The sequence below is a fragment of the Limanda limanda genome, chromosome 18 (assembly GCF_963576545.1).
Source record: "Limanda limanda chromosome 18, fLimLim1.1, whole genome shotgun sequence".
Taxonomy (NCBI): Eukaryota; Metazoa; Chordata; class Actinopteri; order Pleuronectiformes; family Pleuronectidae; genus Limanda; species Limanda limanda.
In genome coordinates this window covers 8,126,298-8,148,123 of record NC_083653.1, presented here as the reverse complement: position 1 = coordinate 8,148,123, position 21,826 = coordinate 8,126,298, and the positions used below count along the sequence as shown (strand labels likewise).

The following is a 21,826-nucleotide window of genomic DNA, read 5'->3' as shown; positions in this document are numbered from 1 at the left end:
GAGTGAAAGCCATTATTACCAGATATCACTACATGTAGTAGTATGAAAACTTGGCGGTACTTTCTATAGACATATAAGCTGCTGTCTTAGCTGAAGAATACAAATGAAAAAGGGTTTGTGGGAAAACCAGCAGTCTGAGCTTATTTTTAAAGAAAAGTAATTATTGGAAGTAATAAACATTTACTGCAACCAAAGAATAATTGATTATATTCAAAAAAATGTCAATGTTTTTTCACCATGGCCTTCATAAAGATGAATCTCAAATAAATACAACATGTCGTGTAAAATAAAAGCAAACTTTCTTTGAAGAGAAATCAAGAGTAACAGCAGCATAAGAGGATCATAGAAATATACAGGAACTGTCGAAAAAATTGTGCAATACTGATATGAAGTAAGAGTGTGTAGTTTTCTGATGCCACAGGAAATATGGTACATTTGAAATAAATATTTTTGTTGTACATTAGTTTGTAAAATAAAATCAAGCATGAATGTGGAAAAATGACATAAAATGAACAATAACGCAGCTTCAAGAATGTGGTCTACTGTGTATGTTTATTTTAACATTTTAAATTTGGCGATAGGAAGGACATATAATATACAAAACAAAGTCATAACCAAGAACTTCATAGAAAGCAACAGAAGGGAGGAAGTCCTCAAAACATGACTAAGATCACACTACTAAAGAACACCTTTGTTTATAAAGGGAAGAGGAACTGACATAAGTAACTATTGGGTTAAAGAAATTATGTAACCTTATATCGATGATTGTGACGAAACAAAGAGACGAAGCTTCCAGGATCAAGAGCAGAAAGCGTGGGATCTAATGGGGGTTTGGGGAATAAGAGACATCAGGAAGACAACTTTATAAAACACACCAGGCTTAGAGGTAGAATTTAAGGGAATGTGTTAAATGACACGATGGCATGTTACACACTCTTTGTACAGTAGGTGGCGGTACGCAGCTATAGATGTTTGCGATCAGCCAGCAAAGCGAGAGAAGGCGAAGAAGACCGTGTCAACAGAGCTCAGTCAGAGGACGGATCCCATCACAACCAGTATCACCACCAGCACCACCAGCAACTGGAACCAGTGACTCCCACCTGCAACCAGCCTCCTGCCAACATGAACCCTGATCCTGTGGTCATCGTCTCCGCCGCCCGGACACCCATCGGTAAATCATCCTGTCCCGTATTAATTCATAATGACAGAAACATCACTTCCGGGTTCATGCTATCCTCTTTTAGCTCGTTGCTCATCAAGCTACGAAAACGTCTCCTCCTGTTTACTTGTGTCCGCAGGAGACGCTTTTAGTTTAATTTCTCTTTTTCTAATTAACTTAAGTGGCCTGAAGTAAACGCGTCAAGTGCGGCTGAGCTCTGATTGGTTCTCGCTGGTGTCCAGAGTATTCTCTGGCTGTTGATTGGCTGGCTGGTCGTAGTGCCACGGCGCACGAGCCTCCTGTCATTGGCTGACTAGAAAACTGCAGTCGCAGAAACAGACTCAAGTAGTTATTCCACTTTCAAAGTAGTTTGTATTCGTATTGAAGGAATAATCAAATGGGTAAAAAAAGATTACAAGTCAAATTATGAATATTAAGCAGAAATATACAATAAAAGGGTTTCTGTGTATAAGTGTAAAGAGCTGCACAGTGTTAAAAAAGACGATGATAAAATGCAAAGAAATTAGATAAAAGAAATGCAAATGTTCACAGAGAATGTTCCCAACATTCAAGTTAGATGTGGTGAGTCATGGTTGTGCAAATGATAAGACTTTACGACCTGATGTGAATCGTGTGCTCTCTGTAATCTGATTCACTTGTTTCTCAATGAAGGCAAATATAGATTTATAGATCTCACTCAACCTGCTTTACAGGATTAAAGAAGCAGGATCAAGTACAGATATGAAGCATGAAACAATTTGAAAAACAGTATTAAATATAAATACAATTGTTTTGACCATTTCTTTCAGTAAAGTCAAAGATTATACATGTAGATAATCACCAATTGGCAAAAAAATCCTACATATTTTTAAGATAATACTCTTTCCTCTTGTATAACCTTTGATTCATAACATTGCTTATTATGTGCTCATGTTACAATATATTCTCCCCACTCAGGGTCTTTTTGCGGCTCCCTGTCCTCGGTGCCTGTGCACGACCTGTGCTCAGTGGTGATCAAAGACGTTCTGACGCGGGCCAGTGTGAAGCCCGAGGAGGTCTCTGAGGTTATCATGGGACATGTCCTAACTGCAGGTAGATAACAGGTCACATTTCGTGATATCATTCGTGTTGAGTAATGTCAACTTTGACCGTGTTTTTTTTTTAAACCTGACTCTTTTCAATCATTGACTTCAGGTCAAGGGCAGAATCCGGCGCGTCAGGCCAGCGTTGGGGCCGGGATCCCGTACCCTGTCCCGGCATGGAGCTGTCAGATGGTGTGTGGCTCTGGGCTGAAGTCTGTGTGTCTGGGAGCTCAGTCCATCCAGGCTGGAGACTCCACTGTGGTGGTGGCAGGAGGCATGGAGAGCATGAGCAGGGTAAGTGCCGAGACAAAAATTGTCAGCGTCTGATATTAAGTTGATGATGGATAAGGCTGCAGGGTTCTGGGATATGGAAGTAATGTGTGACTGACAGTTTACAAGCACCAAAATCAAAAATTAGACATCAACTAATGTTTTATACTTTTTATACCTGATTGGGTTTTCAATAGTTGGTTGTGAAAAAAATATTGTTAGGGTGTCTGTATTAAAAGGTTCAGTGTTATATAGGCAATTGTATTTAAAAAGCAAAAAACTGATGAGTCAGCCTTGAGTGCAAAGGTCCTTACTGCTTCCTTCACCTTCTCAGGCTCCTCACACACTGCACATGCGAGCAGGAGTGAAGATGGGTGATGCTTCCCTGCAGGACTCCATATTGGCCGACGGGCTGACGGACGCCTTTCACAGCTACCACATGGGCATCACAGGTCTGGATTTGTGTGGTACTTCCAACACCGCAGCCAGTGGTTTCTGTTTTTTGTTGACATCATGATAATATGAATTGTTTCTGTTTCATCAGCGGAGAACGTGGCAAAGCAGTGGGCCGTCAGTCGAGAGGAGCAGGACCGGTTTGCTGTCCAGTCCCAGAACAAAGCAGAGGCTGCACAGAAAGGGGGACATTTTGATCAGGAGATTGTCCCCGTCATGGTGCCGTCCAGAAAAGGTTTATATATATTCGTTTGTATTTATAATTAAAGTTATACTTATAGCCCATCAGCCCTGAGCTTTCCACAAAGATGTAGAGCAGCAAGTCATGGGGGTCCGGGGGTAATAATTGGTGTCTTGCAAGTCGACGAGATTTGGCTCACACTTAATAAATGTCTGAATTATTAAACGCACTTATTGTCTCTCGCGTGCCAGTGGAGTTTGATAGGTGACTTGTTATCATCTCAAACATTTAGTAAGGTGCTTATTAAACATCTGGCATCTTTTATTCTCTCCCACACAGTAAAACCTGGCCTATTATACAAATCAAACAGAGGATTAGAATAACGAGCCTTAGTAAAGTAAACCAGGTGGAATTCAGTGAGTCCTCGCTTTTTCGCTGACAGTCATTGCCTGTGGAAATCACTGTGCTTCCGCTTTAGGTCCAGTGGAGGTGAAGGTGGACGAGTTTCCTCGCCACGGCAGCAACATGGACAGCATGTCCAAGCTCAGATCCTGTTTCATCAAGGACAGCAGTGGCACCGTCACCGCTGGAAACGCCTCAGGTTTGAGAGTTGGAGCTTTTGAACTATGATTTACATTGAGATGTCTGGGCTGAAGAGGGCTGGATTCATAATTGACATTAAGATCGTTCTTGCTGTAGGTATAAATGACGGAGCAGCAGCGACCGTCCTAATGCGCCAATCAGAGGCTGAGAGGCGTGGCATCAAACCAATGGCAAGGATTGCATCGTGGGCTCAAGCTGGTCTCGAACCGTCCATCATGGGAACTGGGCCGATACCGGCCATCAGGAAAGCAGTGAGAAGATGGTGGCACTTAAATGTAAAACCAGACTAGACGATGATTATCTGTTCCTAATATTTTTCCCTCATGTTGCGACAGGTTGAGAAAGCCGGTTGGCAGCTGGACCAGGTCGACTTGTACGAGATCAACGAGGCGTTCGCTGCTCAGTCCATCGCTGTGGTCAAAGAGCTCGTCCTGAATGTTGACAAGGTAATTACCTCAGCCAAGAATGTTGTTCTCGCCTGTGGTAGTTTGCACATTTGTTTAGCAGGATTACACAAACACTACATAACCGATGATTTGTGGTGGATGATCTAAGGAACAATCCATTCAATTTTGGTGAAGATCTGAATCAGATCATGTAAAAATCTTATCAAGTACTTGATCTAGTGAATTAAAATGATTCAGTTGCTCTTGTGTGTGTGTCTCTCTCTGGAGTTAATCTACGCATAGCAACACTGAAATTAACTTCAAATCTTTTTGTCCATTCCTCAGGTGAATGTGAACGGTGGGGCCATTGCTCTGGGCCATCCCATCGGCATGTCCGGCTGCAGGGTGCTGGTGACGCTGCTGCACGCGCTGCAGAGGACCGGAGGACAGAAGGGAGTGGCGTCCCTCTGCATCGGAGGGGGGATGGGCATCGCCATGTGTGTGGAGAGGGTCTGAGGGGAATATGTAACGCTGCTATATGGATCGCACTTTTCTCTCATCTTATTTTTAAAAGGACAAAGGGAACATTCATTGTTTACACTACAGGATGAAGGGTTGTGGTTTACATGGGTTCTTCCATTCACTGTACTAGAGGCAGATGTGTTGCAATGATAGATGTTTATTAACAGATCAAAAGCTCACTGTGAATTTTTATTCTCAGGTTTCAGCTGTGAATCTAACTAAGCCGTTTTCAGTTATTAACTGTACAACTAAGACAAACTGTAAAGGCAAAGATTTAGATCATTATGTTTAGCAAACATTGTATTTTCTCTGTAAAGCCTTATTTAATTTTTAACCTGTAATTTATTGATCGACAAGTTTTTAATAGATTTAGCTTGCTCTGAAAAACCTAGTCAACATTCCAGTATCTTCCAGCCTCTTCCTCTGATCAATTGTGCAGCAGCAAGAAGTCAGTCAAGTGCCATAAGGATTAGTACACCAGCCTTTCTTTAACCTAGTGCTTCCTGTACATAACCAGATGTTTGTCTCCTGTCATCTAGCTGTTAAACATATGAATAAACACAAGGAAAAGACATTGTCAAATTATTTTACAAAGTAATCACAACTCAGCCAATATGAATTAACAAATAATCAGTGGTCATTTACAACCATTGAAGCTTTATTGAGTGTCCAAAAACAAATCACTTGACAGTTCCTCTGGGAACGAGCGCAGAGAGACAACAGTAAACAGGCAAAGTGCACGGCCTACACTAGAGCTACAGCCATGAAGAGCTCCTTATGTATAAATACAGGTGTTGAACTTATCAGGACCAATCACAGCCTCTTCAACCATCCAGAGATCCTGATTGCATGGCTTCCTGGTACGACTGCCCGCCCTCCTTCTGCTCTGGGAACAGTTTGATGAGGTCGTCAATGCGGAGGATGGTGATGGCGGCCTCAGTGGCAAACTTGAGGCTCTTTGTCTTGACCATGGTGGGCTCGTACACGCCAGCCTGACGGTTGTCTCTCGGCTTGCCGTTCACCAGGTCCAGACCGATCCTATAGGACACATAACGTTAAATAAGTCAGCCTCCACTTTAGTTGCAAAGTATTAATCTAGGTCCACTTGGCAGTCTTACTTTCCAGCTGCTACCAGCATAAGTAAATAAATGTCATTGTCACAGGATAGACTCCTTGAGATTGGTTCTCGTTTTCAAGGGGCTCACAAGAATCACAGGAGAGACGGCTAAAACTGTGGTCTTTCCAGAAAATGGAAACTATTTAAGGGGAAATTTGTAAACACACATTGTGACTGGGACAAAATACTCACCACTTCAGATTCTTGCGTTCAGGGTTAACTTGAGCCTCGTTGTGGAAAGCGCGAAGCTTGGCCACCAGATCAGTGGAGTCCTGTGCTGCGTTCACAGCCAGCGTCTTAGGGATGACGAGGAGAGAGCGAGCGAACTCAGCGATGGCCAACTGCTCCCGAGAACCCTGAAGAAACAAAGCTGATGAGTTAAATCTCAGCTCAGATAATTTACCTGCTAACAACCGAACAAAGTAAGCACATTTTTATCTCAGCATATACTGAGAGCTCACCATGCTGGTAGCATAGTTCTCCAGGTAGATTGAAAGAGCTGCCTCCACAGCGCCTCCTCCTGGTACTACAGACTTGGACTCCAGAACCCTCTTGACCACGCAGAGAGCATCGTGCAGAGAGCGCTCCATCTCGTCACACATGAAGTCATTGGCCCCGCGCAAGACGATGGAGGCTGATGTGCGTGCTTTCGTACTGAGGAGGAAAAGTAAGGAGAAAACAGAGTCAGCACAGTTAATTCACCAGGTTTTGACATCTGCTGCCAGAACTACAGTTGAGGTGCACTTGTTAGAATTAGTTTTCTCGACATTGCTCAACAGTTCAACACTCTTTACAGCCCAATGTTACATAAGCAAAGAGATACAAGTAGTCGCAATTCTCACTTCTTGATCAGGATGAGCTCATCGTCACAGATACGCTCCTGCACAACCTCCTCAGCCTGGCCGAGCATCGTGGCCTCAAATGACTCCTCGCCCTCCAGGTTGGTCAGGGATGGGCAGACAACAGCTGAGAATGGAAATAACTAAGTATTCAATATCACAACATGACTAGACAGCAAAATACAAATCAAACACATGCTGAGATACAGAGCCCAATCGTTTAAAAACCACAAAACAGAGAGACTGTATGCTCTCCTCTTACCTCCTGTTGCCTTGGCGATGCGTTTGAGGTCCTTCTTGAGGACCCTCCTCACTGCCATGGCTCCTACATCCACAAAGTACTTGAGGCACATGTCATCGATGCCACCCGTGGTCAGTATAACATTGGCACCTGCTGCCAAAATTTTCTGGATCCTCTCCTTGGTGATGTCAGATTCCCTGAAGCAACAAAACATATTTTATGTGTCATCATTGATGTTTAAATATCAGACAGAACAACATAAACACTGGTAAAAGTAAAATTTATGCAGGAAATGTGTCCCGGCCACAAGTCGTCCACCAGCTCAGAGAGAAGCTGCTGACTTGACTCGTGGCTGAGTATGTTTTCTCCCACGCGTATCACTGTGTAAACTATTGAGTCAGCATCACAGCAAATTAAAATGGGAAGATTTCGACAGGTGTGTGTGAGAAGTCAAAACATGAACATTTCACATGGCAAACCTTTGTCTGATCTGGTCGAGCTTCTCGGGGTCGCTGATAATGACTTGAACTCCCATCTTCATTTTGGTTTTCTGAAGACTGAAGTCCAGGCAAGCAATCTTGGCATTAGCAATGCGCTTTACCATGCCTTTGGAAAAATCAGAAAACAGCATGTTTAACGACAGATAACCAAAGAGCAATCATATTTGACTAAGCCACACAAATCAATCAAGTACTGAATCACTTAAGGTGTCCAAACACAAATTGCCTCATTTAAGGTTAACATTCAACTGTCTGGTCAGAAAAGAGGTGCCACAGTAGACAAACTACTGGGACTATTCTTTTCAAAACCAATGTGCTTTCTCCCACGCGTATCGCTGCATACACCATGACAAGACGTAGCAGTAAATGTAAATGGGAGTTTGACCAGTTGCAATTATGTATGAACCATTGCAATGAGGCTTTGGAAAAGAAATCGCACAACTTAAAGTAACATTTGTGAATGTAAGCTGATGACAAACGCACTTTGTGAGCCGACGGTGCAGTTCACAGCATATCCATTAACCAAGAAGCTCTCTTTCTGGCTGCGGCCGTGGGCTTTCAGCACGTTAACAGAGTTGATGGGGTATTTCGCCACACCCCTGCCGTCCACAAACTTCACAGCCAGGGCAGCATCCACCACAATGTTGGCAAAGAAGTCTGAATCACTGAAGGCTCAGAAGTCAAGGTACATACACAGAACAGAGAAACTTACATGTAAGAAAATCCTTGTGAAATTAGGAAAAACAAAAGTAGAAAACCCAGTGAATCTGGAGGTTAAGTCCTGACAAAACATTTCAACCCTGCCGCATACAGACAAAAGGATACACTCCAATGATTTTAGAGGACATAGAAGTCTTGGCTGCATTGATGAGACACTCTCTGCCCAGGTCATCAGTTGCAATAGTGAGGTTCTCATTGATGTAACGCACTGCCTCCCTGGAAGGTAGAGTGAAAAACAAGTTTGCGTGTCAGAAAAACGTGAACAGATCCAACGTACCATGCAAATCAATGAGCGAATGCAAGAGCGGGGCTAAACGTTAGCATCTTACTTGCAAGCCAGACGGTATCCACTGATGACTGACGTCGGGTGGATCTTCTGCTTCACCAGCTCATCGGCACTCTTGAGTAACTCTGCGGCAAGAATCACCTGAAAGAATGCACGTGAAATCAAATAAATGTGTATAGCACATAATCACGAATCATAATTAGTCTCAAAGGACTTAAGGTGGGACATCCTCTGTCCTTAACCCTCAAGAGTAAAGATTTGGTTCATTACATCATCAATAATTGTCTATGTGACGCTGTGATTTCAATCTGTGCCATCTGTGTTTCGTTAGGGTTGGCAGAAATGAGGCTGCACGACCCCTTTCCAACACTAACGGACAGTTCCTCTTTCCTGTTAGCATAGCCACACACCCGTAAGGTCAGCAGATGTATGGTACTAAAACAGGATTATTCTTTTTTCCACAGCAATCGTGGTCATGTGTCAAGCCAGAAATAAGGCAAACTGGATACAGCAACACCCATTCTCCCTGATCTGAAGCAGCCCTTTGAAAAGGGGTATGAATGATGGGAGCAGCTGTTGCCCCTCAGCTCACCACAGAGGTGGTCCCATCTCCGACCTCCTTGTCCTGCAGCTCCGCCAGCTCACACAGGACCTTGGCGGCTGGGTGCTCCACCTCCAGCAGCTTCAGGATGGTTGCTCCATCGTTGGTGATGGTCACGTCCTGTCAATAAAAACACCCTTTTTAAAAAATGTCTGATCATGTCAAAATCAATAAAATATGGATTTAGGAGATTAAATGTTTACCCCGATGTCGTCCACCAACATCTTGTCGAGCCCGACGGGTCCCAGGGAGCTCTTGACGATGTTGGCGATGGAGGATGCGGCCATGACTGGGGATAAAAATCAGGATGCTAATAGTAGCTGCGCAGTTTTTAAAAACACAAACAGCACTTTCTGTTGCAGGTTTAACTTCATGCAACACGTTTAACTTCATGCAACACTGCAGCAGCTGAAATGTCCTGTCAATTTATTGAGTGGGGGGCACAGACACAGCCACCACACCTTCAGACCATGACGGTGTTTTTCAATCTGGCCCATTAGCATAGCCGTTCATTCAGAGAGCTGCGAATGAAAGGTACCAACACGGGCGTGTCAACATGCTACTGCTGCTGTTAGCATCATGAGCTAACTCAATATCCTGAAAGACGATTAAAAGGGGAACGAGTCAAATACAAAGTCCCTCCTCGTTAGCATTAGCATTAGCCACACGTGTGTCGCATGCAGTGAATGAATCGGGGTTTCTCTGCAGCGTTCTCGGACAATGGCGGAGCAGATGTTCGCTTTTTACCAAACTGTGAGAAGAGAAGTAAAGGAACTCACCATTCTGCGTGCGAATGGACTCGCCGCTGGTCCTCTGGCCGAGCACATTTAAGGGACCTTCTAGCATCGACATCTTGGAAACACCACAGAAGCCGAGAAGAAAGGAAGCGGCGCGGTGCACTATGGGTGAGCCGGCGTTAACCGGAAGGTTCGAGAAGGAAAAAAGAATTGAGGAACTGTAAAGTGTTGCTGCGTCACTTGATTACGTAGAGTTCGGGTTTATACGTGTTAGTGAAGTTTTCCTTTAATCAGCTGCTTTGAAGAATCAGAAAATCACTTTTTGTCACGTTTTACATTAAGACTACATCTCCCAGCATGCAACCAAACCCCCGCGCCACCCCCCGTCTTCTTCGTGGTTCTGTGACTGGTCTGTGTAGATTGTGGTTGTTGGTCAGAGCGCCCTCCTCTGCACATTTCGATTTTATTTTATTTATTTATTTATTTCGAACATGTTTATATAGATGAAGAAACAAAACAAAGCAAGAACAAATTAATAAATAAGAGAAAAAATAAATTAACTTTAGAAAAACGAGCAGGGAGAATCAACTACGCTTGTCGAGTCCAGCCCCCAATAATCTACATCAGAGGTCTTCAACAGGGGGTCCGCGGAGGTACTGCAGGGGGGTCGCAAAAATTTGGTTGATAAGACAATTTTTTAAATTTTTTATAAATTATATTTTATTTTTTTCACGAATTTAAATGTCTTTCAATACACATTAACATGCATCCAACATATTGGGAGGCTGATTTGACCCTCTGCCTGACAACCTCCATCCATCCAAGATTAGATAAATTGTGTGCTACCCATCAGGGTCCGACATCTGACTAATGTGGGAGTATGTGTCTTCTACTCATTCAACCACACATTCTTTTGAAGAAATTAGTTCAGCTAAATGTCAATCCTTTCTTAATTTGGTGGTACTATTCTTTTTTATCGAATAGGCCACAGAAGGTTAAGTTTAACTCAGCTTTGTCTGATCTGGCTGTATGCAGCACTGGTGCCCCCCAGGGGTGTGTTAGTTCACCTTTTCTGTACACGTTGTATACCAACGACTGTGTCAGTTCTGAGCCAAATCAATTCACAGTAAAATTTTCTGATGACACTGTCCTACTTAGCCTGCTCACCAAACATACTAATTTGAGTGTTCATCAACTTGCGGTTGACAAGTTTGTCAACTGGTGTGATGCCCACTCGCTGCTCATTAATACAACTAAAACTGTTGAGATGTTGTTGGATCCTAGATCAATGGGAGACCAGAGCCCTGTGGCTGTCCATGGCCAGGACATTGTGCAGGTCAAAACATTCAGGTACCTTGGTGTCCATGTTGACAGCGATTTGAGATGGGGCACACAGGTGGCCAATGTTTGTGCCAAAATTCACCAACGTCTCCATTTCCTACGTAGGCTCAGAGTATTTGGAGTTTGCAAAAATATTATGCTAATTTTTTATAGAGCAGCAATTGAGTCAATACTCCGCTATGGTATCACCAGCTGGTTTGGTAACCTATCTGTTAAATCTAGAGCTGAAATCTCAAGCCTTGTCAAAACTGCTGGCAAGATTATGGGAATAACACCCCCCCTAAATCCACAGGACCTTTTTGAGCAGGAGACGATCAGACAGGCAAATGCCATTTTAACAGATAGTTCTCATGTGCTGAATAGTGAATATACTCTCCTGAACTCTGGAAGGAGATATAGGCTTCCCTTGTGCAGGCACAATCGATACAAACATTCCTTTGTGCCTGTATCAACCAAACTTCTCAACAGCAGGAAATGAATTGCAATGTTTCTGTATATGTATACGAACATAGGCTATGTGTATATGGAAATGAATGTATTATGAGTCAAACTATGGACATACTGTATGTGAGTGAACGGATTAATGTATGCTTGAGGTTATGTGATGCTGATATGAATGTATATTTATGATTACAGTTAGAGTAGCGGTGTGGAAGCATGTGAATGCGTTCACGTCGGCTTGCTGCATGTGAAGGATTGTCCAGTGGTCTGTTTACTCCACCAGACTTTTAACTTGATGTTCTTTTTGTACTGTATGTGTTTTTATGTATGCAACATGTTCCCTGTCTTCACGACAAATTTCTCCCTGGTGGAGACCAATAAACTAACCTAACCTAACCTACATGTATGTTTAAAATAAAAACATGAATCTGTGAATTACTTTATTAGCTCAGTGTTGTATGCAAGATGTACAGTGGGTACGGAAAGTATTCAGACCCCTTTAAATATTTCACTCTTTGTTTAATTGCAGCAATTTGCAAAAATCTAAAAAGTTCATTTTATTTCTTATTAATGTACACTCAGCACCCCATCTTGACAGAAAAAAAACAGAAATGTAGAAATTTTTGCAAATTTATTAAAAAAGAAAAACTGAAATATCACATGGTCATTCAGACCCTTTGCTGTGACACTCATATTTAACTCACATGCTGTCCATTTCTTCTGATCCTCCTTGAGATGATTCTACTCCTTCATTGAAGTCCAGCTGTGTTTAATTAAACTGATTGGACTTGATTAGGAAAGGCACACACCTGTCTATATAAGACCTTAAAGCTCACAGTGCATGTCAGAGCAAATGAGAATCATGAGGTCGAAGGAACTGCCCAAGGAGCTCAGAGACAGAATTGTGGCAAGGCACAGATCTGGCCAAGGTTACAAAAGAATTTCTGCAGCACTCAAGGTTCCTAAGAGCACAGTGGCCTCCATAATCCTTAAATGGAAGAAGTTTGGGACGACCAGAACTCTTCCTAGACCTGGCCGTCCAGCCAAACTGAGCAATCGTGGGAGAAGAGCCTTGGTGAGAGGTAAAGAAGATCCCAAAGATCACTGTGGCTGAGCTCCAGAGATGCAGTAGGGAGATGGGAGAAAGTTCCACGAAGTCAACTATCACTGCAGCCCTCCACCAGTCGGGGCTTTATGGCAGAGTGGCCCGACGGAAGCCTCTCCTCAGTGCAAGACATATGAAAGCCCGCATAGAGTTTGCCAAAAAACACATGAAGGACTCCCAGATTATGAGAAATAAGATTCTCTGGTCTGATGAGACCAAGATTGAACTTGTTGGCATTAATTCTAAGCGGTATGTGTGGAGAAAACCAGGCACTGCTCATCACCTGCCCAATACAATCCCAACAGTGAAACATGGTGGTGGCAGCATCATGCTATGGGGGTGCTATTCAGCTGCAGGGACAGGACGACTGGTTGCAATTGAAGGAAAGATGAATGCGGCCAAGTACAGAGATATCCTCGAAGAAAACCTCTTCCAAAGTGCTCTGGACCGCAGACTGGGCCGAAGGTTCACCTTCCAACAAGGCAATGACCCTAAGCAGACAGCTAAAATAACAAAGGAGTGGCTTTGGAACAACTCTGTGACCATTCTTGACTGGCCAAGCCAGAGCCCTGACCTAAACCCAATTGAGCATCTCTGGAGAGACCTGCAAATGGCTGTCCACCAACGTTCACCATCCAACCTGACGGAATTGGAGAGGATCTGCAAGGAAGAATGGCAGAGGATCCCCAAATCCAGGTGTGAAAAACTTGTTGCATCATTCCCAAGAAGACTCATGGCTGTACTAGCTCAAAAGGGTGCTTCTACTCAATACTGAGCAAAGGGTCTGAATACTTATGACCATGTGATATTTCAGTTTTTCTTTTTTAATAAATTTGCAAAAATGTCCACATTTCTGTTTTTTTTCTGTCAAGATGGGGTGCTGAGTGTACATTGATGAGAAATAAAATGAACTTTTTTAATTTTAGCAAATGGCTGCAATGAAACAGAGTGAAAAATTTAAAGGGGTCTGAATACTTTCCGTACCCATTGTATGTTTACAAATGGCAGTGGCATGGCCACCCTGTACCTTGCACATGTTTAAATTAAAAACATGAATATATGAACCCGTGTAATATTTGAATAGCTTAGTATTGAATGCACAATATCAGTGTAGTTATGTTTATACATGGCACTAGGCCCAGTCCCTGCTCCATCTCTCCACCTGTTTGGGGGTCCTTGGCCTGAAAAACGTTGAAGACCCCTGATCTACATCAATAATTCAATGAATCACATTTCAAAATGACTATACTGATTTGTGAAAAATTAACACATTAAATGTTTTGTATACATATTGTATTCATATGTAGTATATAAAATGTTTAATTTATATGTTTATATTTGATAACCACATGTTCCGATTATTGGACTTTTCAGACTGAACAAGAGGTTTCAGTTCGACCATCTACGAGTTTGTATGACCTTGGTAAATGTAGGTTAGGTCTAGGGCAGGGGTGGGCAAACTTTTTGACTCGCGGGCCACAATGGGTTCTAAAATTTGACAGAGGGGCCGGGCCAGGAACAGATGGATGGAGTGTTTTTCTGAACTAATATAAATGACATGGAAAAATCATTACATGAAAGGATTTGGCCTTAACCAAGTAGCAAAGCACTTATTTGCAAGGCCATTTAACAAAAACCTGCCTTCAGAGAAAGGCTTGCTAGCCTTTGCTATTTCGAATGCCCCCCAAAAAACATGCCTTGGTAGATGACTCTTTAATCCCAGTTTGTCTGTGAAAAAAAATGTTGCTGAGTCTGTAAATTAGTCGCCAACCTCTGAGCTGCAGCCGCCCGTTCTTGCGTTGACTGCTTGCTAGCGTAGTTAGCATGTTTCATAGCAAAGTGACGGCTGATGTTGTACTCCATGAAAACTGCGACAGTTTCTCGGCATATCAGGCATACAGCCTTCGATTGGACATCAGTGAAAAAGTATTTTGTTGCCGACTCCGTGTTAAACACTCGGCACTCATTGTCCACTTTTCGTTTCCTTGATCCTCTCATTTTACAGAAGGGCTCACAGGGCAAAGGGAAAAAGTGAAGGGAGATCATGTGCCCTTTCGAGCCCTATACACCACACTCCCTGGCAAATTTAATTTAGCTGATGCTTTTATCCAAAGCGACTTACAATAAGTGCATTCAACCCCGAGGGTTCAAACCCGGAACAACAAGAATCAAGAAAGTACGATTTCTTCAAAAATAAAGCAAAACTACAAAGTTCTATAAGTACGTGCCATTTAATGCTACAAATTTGTTAGTTTCAAAAAAAAAAAAAAATGGCATTATTTGGACAAGTTCGGCGGGCCGGATTAAAAAGCCAAACGGGCCGTATACGGCCCGCGGGCCGTACTTTGCTCATGTCTGGGATAGGGTCACAGTTAGGGTTAGGGTTGCAATTAGGGTTAGGGTTAGGGTTAATAGCATATAGGCAAAGGAGATATTTTTGAATAACATTTTTTCTGAAGGTGGTAGAGACTTGGAAAGTGGTTTCATCAACAAGAGTAGGGATATTAGACAAGCTGATATTTTGACAAGATGGTGTGAGATCAAGTGATTAGAATCCACCAGGGAACCACGGATATCACTGTAACAATGTACTGTGGGTAACTATGTGTTTGGCCTTAAAGAGAGGGGACTCACGTTCACTTGAGTAAACTGGACCTGTGGTACTGGAGTGACTGGGAGCTCAGCAGTGCACATGTGCAGTAGTTCAGTACAGGAAACATCCAGTTGGTATTGCAGCCTTTTGGACGTAAATGAGTGGAGCTTCCCAGTATAAGCTAAGACATCTGCATAGAATTGTGTTCAAAGACATCACAGAAGTTATGCAACGTTTGATTAGGCCCTTGGAATGACATCACAGCCGAATAACCCGCATTGATAGCATTCCAGCTGCGAGTGTCGGAAACTAGCGTGACAGTTTCATTGTACTCTTTGAAATGACAGTAAATCAATCTCTCAATATATATCTAGCAAAAATAATAGTCACCGACACCAAGCATTATGTGGAAACCTTATGGTTTTTGCATTATATTGAACATTATATAAACCGATATCTTTGTATATGAATTTTATGAGAAAATTGTAGCTAGTCTAAAATGGTAATCTAATAAAATACTTATCACAACTCTACAACTATAATCTTCAGGCTGCTATGTTTGTACTCTGTCTCAGTTCTTCTTGGGATAGTTATCAGTTCATAATGTGATGCTTTTCTCCATTTTCAGTGTGATGACATGTTTATTGAGTAAAAACCAACAGCAACGCAAAGATAAGTTTAATTTGAATTTATTACCTCCAATACATTGTTATGTTGAGCAATGACAACTAGGCAGTTAAAAAAATACAGTACATTTAACTTAAACATTAAAGCATTATAAAGCATACCTATGGCATACAAGAATAACTTTCCTAAAATGTACATCTTTACAAAGTGTTCACAAATAAAACAAATAAAAAAGACAGAAAAGTGCAAAAAAGAGTCAATGACGACTGACCATCCCCACCAGTGAAAGAGGACAAAAATTTACAAAAAGAGAGAAAAAACAAAATCATTCTTCATATTCATAACCTGTGTTTGATGCCAATTCCTGATATGAACAGTAACTTTCCACGGGAATTCTCTGTGTGTGAGTGTGATTTGGAACTGGTAATTAAGCAGTGCGTGGTAGAAAGTTAAATATCCATTTCTGAAAATATTCACAGTATCCGATTCTAATTTTGTGAGTGCCCATAAATGACCATAAAACTATCTTTTATAATAAATATATTTCACTTTAATTTACAACTTGTCTGTGGTTTGAAGTAATTGTGGTAAAGGGCGGTGACATCGTGATGCTTTCAAATAAAACGGGCCACATCGAGTGACCTTTGTGAAGAAAAACAATTTTGAGGGGAGAGAAAACGATTGCGTTGAGTGAACCAGGCTGACGATGAGCTCACTGGGTTGATGCAGTATCAGTAGTGTGACAGTAGGGGGTGCCCCATAACGTAAACAAAGAGTTGACTACCCATTTGAAAAAAATACACCAAATACAGTACTGTAGTCATTTATTTTTGAACAAACACCCTTTCAATATTCTCCTTCGTGGTCCTGCTTGAAAATAAATGTGAAAATAAGCATGATCTATAAAAACAAACATCAACCATATGTTGAGACATGATGACGCCCCCCAGTGACGATTAAACATAAAAACATCTCTGAATTTTGTTCAGAATAAATATGGAGTCCTACGATTTCTTATCGCTGATCTAAAATATCAACATCTCCTGATTTTAAAGCACGATACCCTATTGATGACGCAGGTAGGTAGAGTGAAATGAGCTCAAATAGACTTATTGATCTAAGGCTAGTTTTACTTAACTTATTGGATCTTGTAATAGCCAACGTGTTTTCTTTACAGCTGCATCGGTTTGTTGCTTAAAAGCTGTTAAACATGACAAACTAGCCCGAGGAGCAAATGTGAATGTGTAAAGCAGCTTGTTCAGAACCGTTTGGTAGTGTAAGCACGTTCAAATTAAACACTAGGCGCTGCTGCGATTCCTCTCTCCTCTACAGGTCCAACTAGAACTAATAAAAGGCAGTTAAAATAAACTTAAGAGTAAATCAAAAGACGTCAAAAATCTGACAAGGGACCTGACGCAGGGAGTCAAATATCCGCAGATGACAAATTTCTGATGCTTCTACTCCTTTTGAGATGTTGGGCACAGTAAAGATCCAGTCTTCTACGTGTGGAAACAGATGTCCTGACTTACTGTATCTGTACAACAGTTTATTCCTGCAGAATATGACTCCAGTTTCCTCTAAGAGTCTCTAAAAACATTAAGAACCCATCCAGTTGTACTGAATGCCTGTACAATCCCCTGGTTGTGTCTTGCTAACTCATCCCCACCAGATCACTGCTCTTTGAAACACACCGGAGACGACTGTTTTAAGGTGGAAGTGCTAAGGCGACTCGCATGCATGCTCTGATGTGGCATTAATGATGTCTTTTACTTTGAAGCCCTGTATGAGTATAGGTATTCACAGATGTTTGGTACAAACATGGATAAAATCGCTTCTTATCTAGACATTTGTTTCATTTTTTAAAGTGTATTTGTTTGTGACTATGATGTTAGATTACACAGGGCCTTCAAAGCAAAGCAGCAGCGCCCCCTTTTTGTTTCTATATGCTGTATGTTGATATATAGATTTGGCTTTAGTAACTTTGTAGCTTCAGGCAAAACTACTGGAGCTCAGACAGCGAAACTTCTCCCTCAGAGACTGCACGATGTTGGGTTGGTTCTGCTGCGGCTCGCTCCACAGGTATTTCTCCAACTGCTCCCGGTCCAGAGACCTCAGCAGGTCGCAGGAGCGCACCGGTGTGCACGGCAGACTCTGGGACTGCACAAGGCCACGACTCTGATTGGAGAGAGCGGCCGACCTGTCGTGCTCCTGCTCGCCCTCGTCCTCCGAGCGGATCTCCACGTAGTCGTCGTCATCTTCGCCATTGTCCTTGAAGTTTGCCATGTAGTTCTGGGTGGCGGTGAGTATGCTCAGAGCGGACGCCCGGTTCAAGACGACCACCTGCTGGCCGTCATGTAAGGTGAGGTCCGACTGGCCCTGGGTGGGCCACTCTGGGAGGCTGCTCTGGCGGCCAGCCCGGCCCAGACTCGGGCCATGGAGTCTGTCTGTGGATCGATCCACAGCGGGTCTGTTACATACGAGTCCAGACTGGTCGTTCTTCTCCTGCTCCTGGCTACTTAGCGAGCAGGCCGACTGGCAGTGAGCAGGTGAGGAAGGCTTCGAAGAGGGTAAAGACGGTGCATTAAAGGACGGATGTCTCTTAATGGAACTGTACACGTGCTCCTCTTTCTCGCTCGGTGGCGACATGCAGGAACTCCACCTCTGGGAAGGTGGGGTGGTTGGCGTGGGAGGGAAAGTCTTGAGGGAGGGGATGGAGCAGGCGGCGGTCAGTCTGCGCTGTGGGGTGGAAGAGGCTCGAGCGTCCCCCACTTCGCCCACCGAGGAGACAAAGCTGGCCAGCTCTCCGTTGCTGTATGTGGAGTGGAGCCAGTCGGACTCCAGGGAGGTCTCGGGCATGGATGGGGAGGACGACAGCCCTGGATGGGAGTGGTGAGCGGAGGTCTGACCAGAAGGACTTGGAGGATCCTTGAACATTACCTGGTCGTAGAGCTGCGAGTACTCTGCTATCCTTGCGCCTGAAGATAGAAAACAGAAGTGTGTGTGTAAGTGTGTTTTTCTTAAACCAGCAGGTTTTGTTTCTGGACATTTTAAGGGAGCAGAAACAAGCTGTGAACACAACACTGACTTAGTTATTCCTCAGCATATGGTTGCCTATTTACAAATCCAGCGTCACACAGTCATAAATATTTGATTATAGCTTCTTTGAATATATGAAATCCTGTTTGTCTTATAAGTGAAACCAAATAAACCAATTCAAATAACATACAGTCCTGATGCAACAATGTAATCTGCTAGTTCAGTATTTGCAGTTCCGCTAATCTTATCAGGCATCAGGGTGATATGACTAATCCAGGTTAAATATAGTTGCTCTCGTGATTTAATTATAAAATGTGTTGATGCCTCTCTACTCGGGTGAAAACACTGAAGAATCTCAAATGAGCTCAGGCATAAAACTACTCTCCATTTATAATTACAAAGTAATGATGGTTTAAAAAAGAATAATATCCAATAACTTCCCTGAAGTGTGGAGGTATAAAGATAGAAAAAAGATTTTGGGAAAGGAGAGCACTTCCATCATAGAGGGTTAGTCAGATCAATAAATCTGAGTTGTGACTTGTAATACTAGTTGTTTAAATTTACCTATGGCTGCGCCCCCTTGTTTCTTCTCCTCTAATATTGCTGCCAGGTCCTTCTGCTTCTTCTCAGCTCTGGACCGACCACAGGCGTCTCCAGGGTCCATGCTCCTCATGCGCAGCAGCTGATTGGCCTTCTTGATCTTCTGGCTGTACTGCCGCGCCATCAGGAACACCTTGTTCTTTGATTCATTGGGGAAGTCGACGGACTCGCCCAGCAGGAGTGAGGAGGAGGCCAGGGGGTGGTCCAGACCCGTCAGCTCCCCTGGGAACAAACTGTGGAGGTCCTTGAGAGAGTTCTCCCTCTGAGGAGCGCTGCGCTGAGGGAGCTCCACCAGGTCGTCGTCCTCCAGGCGGAAGCTGCCGCTGCTGAGGCGAGCCAGCCGGTTACGGATGCTCTTCACCGAGCCTGGGGGGGGCTCTGGGGTCACAGGGAAGGGATCGGGACCAGGGCTGTGGTGTTCCTCTTCGGTGGTACCTTCACTTTGAAGATCGGGCAGGTTGATGACTGGAATGGTGAACGATGGGGTGGAGGTGATGGGTGGGGGTTTAGACTGATGTGTGGGGGGGCTCTTGGTTGGTGGGCTGGCTGCATGGACACTAATTACAGGGGGGTTCCTTTTCGGGCTGCTTTTCACCGACGGAGCTTTAGTGGGAGATTCGCTGGAGCTAACTGGGAAGGCAGCAGGAAGCCGATCAGCTTTCTTTTCATTGTTCTTGATGTAGTTCTCTAAGTCGTTCCAGATCTCGTCAACCCGCTCGGACATCTTATCCCCTTTCTGTGAGCGCTGGGAGAAGGTCTCAGACGCAGACGAGGAGGAATAATCCGGCTCGGACGAACCCGGCACAGGATGGGAGGCGTCTGGTCCCTCATCCTCTCCAAAGTGGAGGCTCTCCTCGGATACAAACCCTCTGAGACTCTCCGTCAGGTCCTGTTCAGAAGCCAGCAGACTGTCCCTCTCCTGTTGGAGTTTATTGCCTTCATTCATTCCTCTTAGCTCTGATGATGGCGGTTCCCTGAAACAGATGGTGTCGTAGATGTTCTCCTCCACTATCTTGAGCTCACATGTCCCTAACGGCCTCCCCTCCTGTGTGGAGGACCGGTTGCTCTCTGAAGAACTGTCTGGTTCAATCAGAGGCGCTGTGATCCCTGAAATGTCACTTACTGGCCTCGCTGCCGGGGCCTGGGGACTCTTTGCATCTGTGGACGTCTCCTTCCATGACTGACTTTCCTCTGGGTCTCTCCTGACCAGGCCCATGCTCTTCAGATCCTCGTAGCTGATGTTGTCATAGACATTTTCAATATCGTCTATCGTCAGCTGCTCGGCTGAGGATGATGCAGAGATATCGTTGCTTGACGATTCAGTGTGGATTACTTCCAGGTTGCTGTGACCGGCCTGGTCGTTCTCAGGGCTCTGTCGAGCTTCCGTAGCCTTCTCCCCCGCACTGCTCGCCCTCCGCAGGACTCTGCTTCCACTGGGCGGAGGCTCGACGTGGACCGCGGGCACCTGCTCGACGTGCCAGCTGCAGGGACGAGCTGTCCTGGGCGACGAGGCGGCGTCGGTCCTCTCCGAGGGCGCCTCCGGTTCTGGTGCACTGGGCTCGGTGGGAACAAACATCTGGTAAATGTCCTCATCCTCGTCATCAGGCTGCATGGTTCTCTGGCGGGTGGGGAACATGGCCCGACGAGCCCGATGGTCGGCCCAGATGTTCCTCACCGAGTTATCACTTTCTGTGACTACGACGGAGGGAACAGGGGAGTCCGGGGGTTCCTCTGTGACCCGAGGCGTCCTGAGGAGAGGCGGGTGGTGACTCCCCTCCCTCACCAGGGTTTCTCTTGCTCTCTGAAGGACAGAGGATACAAGTTGTTGTAAATGAGGTTGAGGAAATGGCAGTAGTTTCATTTACCATGGTTCATTTGTGGTTAATACCTGTAAGTCTGAAGGGCTCATGTTGAAGGTTTTCCACTGTTCTATACTGTCCACAGACGCCTGAGGGTTCAGCCTCTTCTTGCTGCTTTTGCCGGGGACTCTCAGCCTCTTTCCACCTCCCTGAATGCACAGTTTCACCATTAGCAACATGTTTGAAGGTGGAAACCTACAAATTGATGCAAAAATGTAATGAATATAATTTGCAACTTTGAACTCACCAGACCACTGTCGTCCTCGTCGTCAGCGTCCTGCGGATGTGGCTCCTCCCCTTCCTCTCGGTCACTGTGGTCGTAGTGATCGCCGGGATCCAGGGATTCTTGCGATTGGTTGATGAGGCTGCGGCTGCGACCGATTGTGCCCAGAGCCAGCTGGGACACCGGGGAGAGCAGGGTGGCACCCAGACTGGTTCTCTGAAGAGGAGACCCGTCACAGGAGTATGAGCACGTTTGTTTGTTTTCACGCTCCTTAAACCTTGAAATGTTCATCATCTCCAGTTGT

The 21,826-nt window shown here is 44.2% G+C and overlaps 3 protein-coding genes across 3 annotated transcripts in view; 1 reads left to right on the top strand and 2 right to left on the bottom strand.

Annotated features, from left to right (window-relative positions):
* The first annotated feature begins 968 nt into the window (after positions 1–968).
* Positions 969–5,228, top strand: acat2 (acetyl-CoA acetyltransferase 2). The gene is made up of 9 exons (XM_061091201.1): positions 969–1,171; positions 2,117–2,251; positions 2,354–2,535; positions 2,846–2,963; positions 3,056–3,199; positions 3,624–3,746; positions 3,845–3,999; positions 4,084–4,194; positions 4,480–5,228. Exons 1-9 carry the CDS (start codon positions 1,123–1,125, stop codon positions 4,648–4,650), a joined length of 1,188 nt encoding a protein of 395 aa, XP_060947184.1. The 5' UTR covers positions 969–1,122; the 3' UTR covers positions 4,651–5,228.
* Positions 5,229–5,271: 43 nt separating this feature from the next.
* Positions 5,272–9,835, bottom strand: tcp1 (t-complex 1). Its single transcript, XM_061091197.1, has 12 exons — positions 9,740–9,835; positions 9,164–9,249; positions 8,952–9,080; positions 8,403–8,500; positions 8,179–8,289; positions 7,837–8,018; positions 7,333–7,459; positions 6,875–7,050; positions 6,616–6,739; positions 6,235–6,427; positions 5,966–6,129; positions 5,272–5,694 (listed from the first exon to the last, which is right to left on the bottom strand). Exons 1-12 carry the CDS (start codon positions 9,810–9,812, stop codon positions 5,481–5,483), a joined length of 1,677 nt encoding a protein of 558 aa, XP_060947180.1. The 5' UTR covers positions 9,813–9,835; the 3' UTR covers positions 5,272–5,480.
* Positions 9,836–15,879: 6,044 nt separating this feature from the next.
* Positions 15,880–21,826, bottom strand: part of LOC133024722 (pleckstrin homology domain-containing family G member 1) — a 31,686-nt gene continuing 25,739 nt past the window's right edge. Inside the window, exons 14-17 of the mRNA XM_061091891.1 lie at positions 21,547–21,738; positions 21,329–21,448; positions 19,405–21,241; positions 15,880–18,779 (exon numbers count right to left, since the gene is read on the bottom strand). Coding sequence (XP_060947874.1) covers positions 17,794–18,779; positions 19,405–21,241; positions 21,329–21,448; positions 21,547–21,738 — 3,135 coding nt within the window. The 3' untranslated portion in view covers positions 15,880–17,793. The remainder of the gene's footprint in view (positions 18,780–19,404; positions 21,242–21,328; positions 21,449–21,546; positions 21,739–21,826) is intronic.

Coding starts and splice junctions, on each gene's coding strand:
- tcp1 (XM_061091197.1), bottom strand. CDS start 9,812: ATGTCGATGCTAGAAGGTCCCTTAAATGTGCTCGGCCAGAGGACCAGC. Junction 7,051..7,332: donor CTCGACCAGATCAGACAAAG/GTTTGCCATGTG, acceptor TTGTTGCTTCAG/GGAATCTGACATCACCAAGG. Junction 6,740..6,874: donor CATCGCCAAGGCAACAGGAG/GTAAGAGGAGAG, acceptor TTCCATTCTCAG/CTGTTGTCTGCCCATCCCTG.
- acat2 (XM_061091201.1), top strand. CDS start 1,123: ATGAACCCTGATCCTGTGGTCATCGTCTCCGCCGCCCGGACACCCATC. Junction 3,200..3,623: donor CATGGTGCCGTCCAGAAAAG/GTTTATATATAT, acceptor CTTCCGCTTTAG/GTCCAGTGGAGGTGAAGGTG. Junction 4,195..4,479: donor TCGTCCTGAATGTTGACAAG/GTAATTACCTCA, acceptor TCCATTCCTCAG/GTGAATGTGAACGGTGGGGC.